We start from the raw sequence: 11114 nt of genomic DNA on the forward strand, positions 1-11114 counted from the left end.
GCAGCGGTAGGAGGAGCAGGAGCAGCACCGCCGGCGGCAGCGGGCCTCATGTGTGGCGGGCCCGGCCGGCGCGGAGCCCGCAGGGGGACGGCCAGCATCTTGGCCCAGCTCCGGCACGCGCAGCTCAGCGGCCGGGGCCTGACGCGGGGGCACGTGTATATAGCAAGGTCATGCTCAAGATCCTACAAGCTAGGCTTCAACAGTACGTGGATAGAGAACTACCAGAAGTACAAGCTGGGTTTCGAAGAGGTAGAGGAACTAGAGATCAAATTGCCAACATTCGCTGGATTATGGAGAAAGCAAGAGAGTACCAGAAAAATATCTACTTCTGCTTCATTGACTATGCTAAAGCTTTTGACTGTGTGGATCACAACAAACTATGGCAGGTCCTTAAAGAGATGGGAGTACCAGACCACCTCACATGTCTCTTGAGAAACCTGTATAAGGGCCAAGAAGCGACAGTTAGAACCGGATATGGAACAACTGATTGGTTTAGCATAGGAAAAGGAGTACGACAAGGATGTATATTGTCGCCTTGCTTATTTAATATATATGCAGAGTACATCATGCGAAATGCTGGCCTGGATGAATCACAAGCGGGAATTAAGATTGCTGGGGAAAAGATCAACAACCTCAGATATGCAGATGATACCACTCTAATGGCTGAAAGTGAAAAGGATCTAAAGAGCCTCTTGCTCAGAGTAAAAGAGGAGAGCGCAAAAGTGGGCTTGAAGCTCAACATCAAAAAAACTAAGATCATGGCATCCGGCCCCATCACTCCTTGGCAAATAGAAGGGGAAGTCGTGGAAGTGGTGACAGACTTCACGTTCCTGGGATCCCAGATCACTGCAGACTGTGACAGTAGTCATGAAATTAAAAGACGCCTGCTCCTTGGGAGGAAAGCGATGGCGAACCTAAACAGCATGATAAAAAGTAGAGACATCACCCTGCCAACAAAAGTCCGCATGGTCAAAGCAATGGTATTCCCAGTAGTTATGTATGGCTGCGAGAGTTGGACTATAAGGAAGGCCGAGCGCCGAAGAATAGATTCTTTTGAACTATGGTGCTGGAGAAGACTCTTGAGAGTCCCTTGGACTGCAAGAAGATCAAATCAGTCAATCCTAAAAGAAATCAACCCTGACTGTTCCCTGGAAGGCCAGATAATGAAACTGAAGCTCAAATACTTTGCCCACCAAATGAGAAGGGAGCACTCACTGGAGAAGACCCTGATGCTGGGAAAGATTGAAGGTCAAAGAAGACGGGGATGGCAAAGGATGAGATGGTTGGACAGTGTCATCGACGCAACGAACATGAAATTGAGCCAACTTCAGAGGACAGCGGAAGACAGGAGGGCCTGGCGGGAGCTGGTCCATGGGGTCGCGAAGAGTCGGACTCGACTGTGCGACTGAACAACAACATGAGCTGAATAAAATGAAATCACTTGTTTTGGAAAAGCTGCCTCGATCTCAGTTCATAATACTGGCAACAAGAATGGGATGCAGTGGGTAGGCACCCCCCCAGAACCATAAGAGCAAATCACTGACCGGGCAAGGAATTATCGCCTTGGCCCTAAGAGTGAGTCATGACGTATGACCAAGGAACAGTTGCCTTGGTCCCACGTGACACCAGCGAGCCAGCACCACCGCCACCGCCGCTGCCTCTGCTGCAGAACAAGTAAACCATGGCCACTGTGGGCCAGTTCGAACCATTCGACGCAAGCTCCGAGGACTGGGACACCTTCGTCTCCAGGTTCGAATTCTACGCTACGACAACCAAGGTTACTGATCCTGAGGTGAGAAAGGCTACGTTCCTGAGCATGTGGGGAAGAAGCATATTTGACGTGGCCCGGATGCTAGTGGTGCCTGCAGAACTCTCAACGACTGCGTTAGATGAAATCACTAAGAAATTGCATGACCATTTTACGCCCAAGCCGTCTGAGGGCTATTGTGCAAGCCTTTTGGGACTCGACTGGTTTGATGCTCTAGGCATCCATGTAGTGGGAGTACAACAAGTATCCCACAACAGCTTGGACTCTGTGTGTAAGAACTTTCCTGCTGTGTTTGACGGGTCTTTGGAGTGTTATACCGGGGCCCCAGTCTCCTTCGATCTCAACCCGAACATCATGCCGGTCCGCCTGAAGTCACACCGGGTGGCATTTTCCATGAAGGCCAGGATCAATGAGGAGCTCGATCGCCTCATCGCACAGGGAGTGTTGGAGCCTGTCTCACATGCGAGGTGGGAAATGCCTATAGTGACGCCGATCAAGCCCAATGGATCAGTGTGAATTTGTGTGGACTATAACTGCACAATTAACAGGGCTCTGCAGCAACACTCCTACCCGGTGCCAATTGTAAGTCACATCTTAGCCTTGTTGGCTGGAGGCAAGGTCTTCGCCAAGCTTGACCTAGCACAGGCCTACCAGCAGCTGCCTGTCACCCCTGAAACAGCGGAAGCCCAAACAATCATAACACATCGAGGGGCTTTCAAAGTCAACTGTTTGCAGTTCAGGGTCAGTGTGGCCCCAGGACTTTTTCAAGGCCTTATGGAAGGTATCCTGCGAAACATTCCTGGAGTCGTCCCCTATTTCGATGACATGTTCATTGCTGGCGAATCAAACTAAAAGTTGGGCGTGCACCTTCGACAGGTCCTCCAACAGTTCCAGGAGGCGGGACTAAAGGTAAAGCGCGAAAAATGCCAGATTGGTGTACATCAGATCGAATTCCTTGGTTTCCTGATCGACGCTGATGGTGTCCACCCTACAGACGGCAAGGTTCGGGCAATCCACAATGGTCCAACGCCTAAATCAAAGAAGGAGCTCCAATCATTTTTGGGTCTCCTCAATTTCTATCATAAGCCTGATGGCACGTAACTCCAGAAAGTTCATGCTGTGTGTCGTGTCCGTGCATGACCAGATTCCCTGAGTCATTCTGCCTTGCACATGAGCTCCCCATCCCACAAGGCTGGCATCGTGGGCCCTCACCCCCCTCTTTGGTGCCCGTAGCGGAACACCCAGTTGAAATCTCGTGGGTTCCCGCCACCAGGTCAAATCTGTTTTGAGGCTCTCTGGAGCTTGTCCTTTTGTTTGCAATGACCTCCTGAAAGGGCAGAAGAAACCTCTGTAGAGGACGGGTGTGAAACCTTGCCCATTGGAGTAATTCCTGACATGACACCATAAGGCCCTGCAGTTGTGCCAATGTCATTACCTCCATCTTTTGACTCTTCAATACCTTTTCTGTCATAGACTGTATCTTTTGTTGTCGTTCCTGAGTTAGAAAAGCTCTGTCTCAAACTGTATCGATTTGTACTCCTAGGTGGCTCTTTATCAGCAAACTGATAAAGCCTCAGCATAATACAGAGGAGTAATCTGCTAGGGTTCCCAGGTCCCCCCTGGCCACAAGCAGGGGATTGGGGGGGGGGTGCCTGATCCAGGTTGGGAAAGTACTGGAGATTTGGGGATGGGGCCTGGGAAGAAAAGGTCCTCATTGGGGTGTGATGCCATTGAATCCATCCTCCAAAGCATCCATTTTCTCCATTTCTGTCGTCTGCAGATGAGCTGTAATTCCGGGTGATTCCCACGTCCCACCTAGAGGCTAGCATCTCTAGACTCACTTCTAAACAGCAGCTTCCAGACTGCGGGATGTGAAAAGCTGAAAAGGGAGGTTTCTGTTGAAAGCACTTTCCAAGTTCACAGCTCTTGCATGCCGTAGAGCAGTACCTGTAGTGACACGTTGCGAATGAATGGAAACTGGAAGGACTTCACAAGGGGATAGGCGATCAGAAGAGTACTGTGGAGGGATGTGCTCTGAAATATACACCTTTTTCTCCAAAGCCATCATTTTAAAAGGCAAAGCCCGAGTCTGCTTCACTGTGGATTGGTTCTGTGGCAGCTTAGACCTCGGAGTGGAGCACTAGATGCTGATAGATAATGGTAATGGTAATAAAGTAGAACTCAAAATCAAGTGATATCTACTATTTCATTATGGTAGTCTAAGGCTATCATTCAACGAGCATTCAGAAGTACGCATAAATCCTTTATCATGATGATTAATGGAACCCTGCTCATTAATTTAATTTAATGGTCTTTTTAAAAAAAGTGGAACCCTGCTCATTAATTTAATTTAATTTAATTGTCTTTTTAAAAAAGGCAGCGCACGTGTACTCGTTTATAAGAGGCGGATCACAAAACATCCTGGAAATCCTGCATTTTAGAGCAGAGAAGACAGCTCCACGTTCCGTGTTGCCGCTACCCAACCCAACATGTCTTTTTGCTTTCTCCCCTTCGCTCGCCGGCCATACCAAGACTACACTTCCCATCGGCCTCTCGGGGAGACGTGCGCACTTTCTTTCCGTTTCCCCCACCAATCGGGAAAGGGCGGGAGGAGGCCGACTGAGCGTTGTGCACAGGCGGCCTGCTGGTGGCGCTGTGGCACAACCTGGGAGGCGGTGGGTACAAAGCGCTTGGGAGGAGGAGCGCTTCCTGTTTGTCTCCGTCCAGGGGCAGGAGGCAGCTATGGCGGCAGCGGTAGGAGGAGCAGGAGCAGCACCGCCGGCGGCAGCGGGCCTCATGTGTGGCGGGCCCGGCCGGCGCGGAGCCCGCAGGGGGACGGCCAGCATCTTGGCCCAGCTCCGGCACGCGCAGCTCAGCGGCCGGGGCCTGACGCGGGGGGCGCAGGTACTGTGGGGCTGGGACCGTCTTGCGGGGGGAGGCCTTGCCGGGGCCCCGGGAGCCGGTCGAGGCTGTGTCGCGCTGGGTTAGGTGCTCGGACGGCTGTGCCGAGTCGGGGGAAAGGGGCAGCGGAGGCCGAGCCACGTTCCTCTTCCGGCGGTGAGGTGAGGTGGGGTGGGGGTGGCTGGTGCTTCTGCAGAGGCGGCAGCCTGGCCTTTCTCGCTGCTTCTGGCGACTGGCGCTTGGGTTATATGGCACTAATCTATGAGACAGCGGAGGAGGAGGAGGAGCCTTCCCCTCCCCCCGCCGTAAGGAAAGATCCGTTACAGAAATTAGGGCCATCCCAGCACCATCCCCGTGCTGCTGGCACCGCTCGTCTTCCGGTTTCCCGGGCGCCCCTTGGAGGGTTGGCGTTGCTGCTGGGGCTTGCTTGGTTTTCAGTCTGTAACTTTGGGCAGTTTTCTCAGCAACGGCCGCGCTTTGGCAGCGCCCGGCTTGCTAGGCTAGGGAGCACTGGTGCCTTCTGAAGCAGCTAATTCCGGACCTGTTCCAACAAAATAAAGCAAGTGTCTAGTGTCGCCTTAAAAGGTTATTCCGATTTGTTTCTGTACAAGTTTTTGTGAGTCAGAGCTCACTTCGTTAGGTGCATGACGTGTTCAACCCTTAGGCAGATAGTCAGGGCTGCAGGCAACTAAGTTTGGGGGTGGGGTGGAGGAGGAGATTGGATTTATACCCTGCCCTTCACTACCCAAAGGAGTCTCAGAGGGGCTTACAATGTCCTTTCTTTTTCCCTCCCCACAACAGACACCCTGTGAGGTAGGTGGGGCTGAGAGAACTGCCCTTGAGAGAACAGCTCTGAGAAAACTTGTGGCTGATCTAAGGTCACACCAGCAGCTGCATGTGGAGGAGTGGGGAAGCAAACCCGGTTCTCCCAGATTAGAGTCCACACTCCTAACCGCTACACCAAACTGGCTCTCTTACAAGCCGCAGCCAGATTATTTTTTTTTAAATGAGGAAAATATTTGGGAGGTTTAGAGGGGTTGAAGACTGCTCCTAGCTGTTGATAGGTAGTATAGAGAGTTTCATTTGAATGTGTTTTGTCGGAAGTGTGATACACTATGCATGCATACATCTGTGCACATATAGATGGGCTAGATGTAGCCCGTATTTTGGAACTGATGGAGTTGTAGACCCTGCCTGACATTTGGCAGATTGTAAAACAGCAATGTTGTTTTGATCATTAAGATAATGAATGTGAAGTGCCTTGGCTGATCGTTACAGTATTGACATGTCATCATCACTGTGTATGGTGATTTGAAATGTAGTGTACACTTTAAGGCCACAATCCAAGAAAGATTTGGTCTCTTAAACTCACAGATTTCAGTGGTTTAGCACAACTTTTTACTGTAATGAAAATGTGATATACATTTTAATTACTGTTGATATTTTCCTTTTTGCCTTTTGCCACAGATGTTTTCTCCATCCTGTCTTTGTCTTAGTGGCTGAATATGGAGATCATACAATACTAATATTCATAGGAAGGAGCATGTTTCTCATCTTAAAAGAAAGTTACATTGGTATTCCCCATTTTCTGGGAAAGGTTTTAAGTTCCATTTATCTCAAGCTGTCCATTTCTAACTTGGAAATCTGTCTTGGTTGCCAGAATAGCTTAATTTTTGTTCAGTTCCTTTGCAGTTCAGTAAATGAACTGTGTAATGTTTATGTTACTCTGATAAAAAGGTAAAGGTTTCCCTTGCTCGAAAGCTAGTTGAATCCCTAGGAGGCAGTGCTCATCTCTGTTTTCAAGCTGAAGAGCCAGCGCTGTCCGAAGATATTTCGATGGTCATGTGGCCGGCATGACTAAACACCAAAGTGCACGGAACGCTTTTACCTTACCACCAAAGCGGTACCTATTTATCTACTTGAAGTTTCTTGCTTTTGAACAACTAGGTTGGCAGGAGTTGGGGCCAGAGACAGGAGCTCAATCCATCATGTGGCACTCAGGTCTCGATTCTCAAACAGACCTTCTGGTCTGCAGCTTCAGTGTCTTAACCTCTGAGCTTTCTGTAAAAGCTTTTCTTAAAGAATTCTGATTTTTTTTCCCCCCAGTTCTTAAAGTATATAAAAAAAGTAAAGGTTCCCTTGCTCGAAAGCCAGTCGAATCCGACTCTAGGGTTGCGGTGCTCATCTCCGTTTTAAAGCCGAAGAGCCAGCGCTGTCCGAAGAAATTTCCGTGGTCATGTGGCCGGCATGACTAAACACCAAGGCGCACGGAACGCTGTTACCTTCCCACTGAAGTGGTACCTATTTATCTACTTGCAATTTCTTGCTTTCGAACTGCTAGGTTGGCAGGAGCTGGAACTAGAGACGGGAGCTCACTCCGTCATGCAGCACACTTGGGTCTCAAACTGCTAAACTACCAACCTTCCACAGCCTGCAGATCAGTGTCTTAACCACTTGAGCCACCGCAGCTTCTTTAGGAATTCTGTTTTTTTTTTCCAGTTCTTAAAGTATAGCAGAGTGCAAAAGGCAATACTGTTTCTTTCAAACTTCCCGCCTAGTTTCTTATACAGGCTTTCATATATGTGTTCTTTTCTGGTACGTATTTTCTGCTTGATCAGTGAGGTATTTAGAATTAGGATGGGCTACTGGAGTACTCTTTTGCAGCTGACCTTGTTAAATCCTGAAAATGTCAATAAGATTGTGGGAACTGCAAAAAAAAAAAAAAAAGGACTCTAGCAGCCTAAAACTCTCTCTACATATTGTACCGTAATACTTCAGTGAAATAAAAGCTGTAGAGGTTCAGTATTTACGTAGAAGGTTCTTGCTACAACTATGTTGCAGTGTCTGGGGAATAAGAGAGAACTTTTGATCTGCTCAGTCACAATCACAGTAGTTCAAAGGCATTTGGAAAAGTTCAGTTCCCATGCTACCTAATTTTCTGTACAGATCATGCCACCTCATTTCATGTGATTACCACAAATCATCTATTCTGGCATAAGTATGCATAATGGGGAACTATGAAAGACTGTGGCAAAATTGATTTGATTACACATGGTGTTGACTATCCTAAAGTAGATGTGGTAATTACATAGTAAAAATGTAACGTGAAGTCTTATCTGCAAAAATGGCAGTTTCAATATGATTTCGAAACTGGTAAAGTTATATGGATGAACTGCTCACTTAATTATCTTGACAAGAAACCCTTTTGATAGATGAATTTACAGAAAATAGAGATAACCTTAGTAATTAACAGGGCAATCCTTAGAACACTTTCCTGGGAGTAAGCCCGACTGAGTAGATTTCAGTTGGATTCTGAGTAGACTTGCTTAGGATTGCTTAGAAACAGGTAGATAGCTAGTAGTAAGTTCACTGTAATCTTGCTAGCAGTTGGAGAATGTAAACTAGTCATGTGTCAAAATATCTCTCAGCAGTGACTTTACTTACTTAATGAAGTTTGGCCCCGGTCACACGGGCCAGATAATGCGGGGGGGAGGTGTGGCTAATTGCTCCAGTGCAATTAGAGCCGCCAGAACGCAATCCGACACGTCGGCGGCAAACCACGGGTCCTGTCCTCCCCGCCTGCGCATTAACGAGGGGCCAGCGCAATCACACCGCAGGAGCCCGGAGGCAGCCTGTGGCAAACCGTTTGCCACTACATACGAGGTACTGTTTTTTTAATTGTGCTTTTTCGGCGGTATGCCACGGGTTAGCCACGGGTGCGCTGCACTTGCCATATGTTGCGGTGTGATCGCGCCCCGATAATTCGCCCACCACCTGTGGCTCTCCCGCAGCAAATTCGCTGTGTGACCAGGACCTTTGTTGCCTTCTTTGACCTCTTTGTGTGAATTAAAAGACATAGGCTGCGGTCACACGGAACAGAAGCCACACAAGTGAGATGGAAAACAGGTGGAGTTTCCGGGCGCGATCTCACCAGCACAGCTGAGAAGCGTAGCACTCCCGTGGCTCAACCGAGGCTTCCAGCCGAAACTGCGTGGCAAAAAACTAGTACCTCGGAGGTACTAGTTTCCGGAAACTGCGGGGCAAGGGCAGGCGTCTGATCGCGTTTCCGGTGGCATCCGGCGCCCGCCCATGTCCCCTTGCAAATAAGGTGGGGGTTTTTTTGTCCAAGTCTCTGTGAATGCGCACACGCACCCAACAGAGCATGCGCATTTGTCGTGTACACACAAAAAAAAACAGTTTGCGCGCGCTTCTTCATTGCGCGCCGGCTTGTCCTGTGATCAGCACCTCTCCCTTGCCATGGAACCTCCACGGTACCTCCACAGGACCTCCACGGGAGGTCTGATCGCGTAACTGCGCAGTAGTTTGCCCCAGGGCAAACAGCCACGCTTCTCCCCCGCAGTTTCCTGCCCGTGTGACCGGGGCCTATGACATAGTTTCATTTAGATAGGTGTGTTAGTCTGTTGAAGCAAAAAAAAAACCCACACAGGATGGTTGGTCCTTAGGTTTCGAAGAATGAAAGATCAGGGAGTGAAAAGTTGAGTTAGAGGAAATAGAATGAGAACAGGGAAGGGAGTGTAGAGAAGAGGCAGTAAGAGGAGGAGGGATAATTAAAGGCTTTTAGAAAGACAAAGAGAAGGTAAAGCCTGGGCTAGAACTGCTTTCCCTGTTGAGGCAGGGACAGAACTGAGAAGGCGGGCGACTCCCACAGCACAGACAGGAAGAGGGGGAAAGTTGCTCCTGCCTTCCTGAAAGGGTGGTGGGAATCACTAACCAAGATTGTCCTCCTTTCCTCAGAGGAGAAGGACCCTTCACAGTGAGTATCCAAAGGTCCGTTTTCTATATTCAAAATGGATAGCATTAAAAAGTCTGAGGACTTTTATAGTTTTTTAGTTTTTAGTGGAAAAGTTGGGAAATTTGGTGGAGCATTGGGGAGAAAACCCTCCTGTGAAAGTTTTTCACTATTTCTAGATGTTTTATTCTAGGTATAAGCTTTTGTGTGCATGCACACTTCTTCAGATACAATGGAACAAATTATCAGTCTATACACATAGGTAGAGGGTGAGCAGTAAATTAGCACACGGCATAATGAAGATGTTTAGCAGATTCAAGGACCAAACAGGAATAACAAGCTTAGTGTATATGGTTACCATTTGTTTGGGTTTAATTCAGGCCCAGAGATGAAAAAGCCAACCACAAGTCAAATCAAAAGGACAATGGGTGAAAAGCAATGAAAGCCCTTCATTCTCTCCTCATGAAGATTTCATATCATTCAAGAAGCAGAAATGCATGTTGGATTTAAGAGCTGTATATATCTACTGCATGCCCATGCTGTCTTTAAAAGCATTTCACTCATTCTAAAAGGGAAAATATTTCATATGAGGATTGTTGTTTTTCCATACTCCCCAAAATTTCCAGTTTTTCCACCGTAAAAAATTGAAAAAAGGTATTTTTCCAGGCCTTCACATCTCTGCCTATGCTATTGGAAGTGTGTAGTGAAATCTTCCTTTTTCCTCGTTAATTTTCTCTGCTTTGTTGGCCTGTAGCATTTGGCATCTTTACAATGCACTATACTGTTGGACTAGAAGTTAAAATGTTTTGGAAAACTACATCTTAAAATCTGAGTACTGGTACATTTCTATATTTATTTTTAAACATACGTGCTGCTTCTCCAGAGGTAACCACCTTATAAACCATAAAAATTACCAGGATAAAAACAAGCCATAAAAGCAGCATAAATCAACATTAGGGATGGGTACAAACTGCATTTTTGCTGTTCAGTTCATGGCTGAACCATGAACCTAGGTCAGTTCAGTTCAGGAATCGGTTCATGAACCATTTAAAGTTTAAACCCCTACTTTCTGTTCCCCATGAAAAGTGGTGAGGAGCAGAAAGTTCTGAGCCATTTCATCCCTAGTTTTCTGCTCCCTGTGGCTTTTGGCAATGAGCAAAAAGCAGGGGGTGATTTCTGCTCCCTGTGGCTTGTGGTGAGCAGAAAGCAGGGGGGTGAAATGTCTCCCTGCCATTTCACTAGCTTTCTGCTTCCTGTGGGGTTGGGGGGGGAGAAATTTGGGGGGGAATTGAAATATATGCAATACTTACTGTCCTGGAGGGGGAGTTTTTCCAGGCCAAGGAGAAGGAGGCTGGCAGGGAAAGACAGGACGAGGTGATAGTGATCCTGATAGTGGCCCGAGGTGTCAATGAGGAGGAGATGGCTGTGGTGCAAGGCTTGGGGAAGCCGGGAAAGAGGACGCGGTGACTTTGGGAAGCAGGGGAAGAGGATAGCGTCAACTGGGAAATGATGGCAGAGCAGCAACAGCAGCAAGAGCAGGAGCGGGAGATTGTCTCAAGGGCCAGGAGGAAGGGAAAGCAGGACGGCCTGGCAAGCCAGAGCATGAGGGAGCAGCGCGAAGCCACAAGCAACTGCTTCCAGGTCCTGCAAGAGGTGTCCAGCAGTAGAGAGATGGCTTCACTAGAAGAGGGAGGG

General features: G+C 48.2%; 1 protein-coding gene across 1 annotated transcript in view; it reads left to right on the forward strand.

The window, feature by feature from the left end:
• Positions 1 to 4457: 4457 nt before the first annotated feature.
• TRPC4AP (transient receptor potential cation channel, subfamily C, member 4 associated protein) overlaps positions 4458 to 11114 on the forward strand; it is a 35422-nt gene continuing 28765 nt past the window's right edge. The window contains exon 1 of the mRNA XM_015425264.1: positions 4458 to 4672. Within this exon, the coding sequence (XP_015280750.1) occupies positions 4511 to 4672 (162 nt within the window). The 5' untranslated portion in view covers positions 4458 to 4510. The remainder of the gene's footprint in view (positions 4673 to 11114) is intronic.

The sequence above is a fragment of the Gekko japonicus genome, unplaced genomic scaffold (genome assembly GCF_001447785.1).
Source record: "Gekko japonicus isolate JY-2015 unplaced genomic scaffold, Gekko_japonicus_V1.1 scaffold2, whole genome shotgun sequence".
NCBI lineage: Eukaryota > Metazoa > Chordata > Lepidosauria > Squamata > Gekkonidae > Gekko > Gekko japonicus.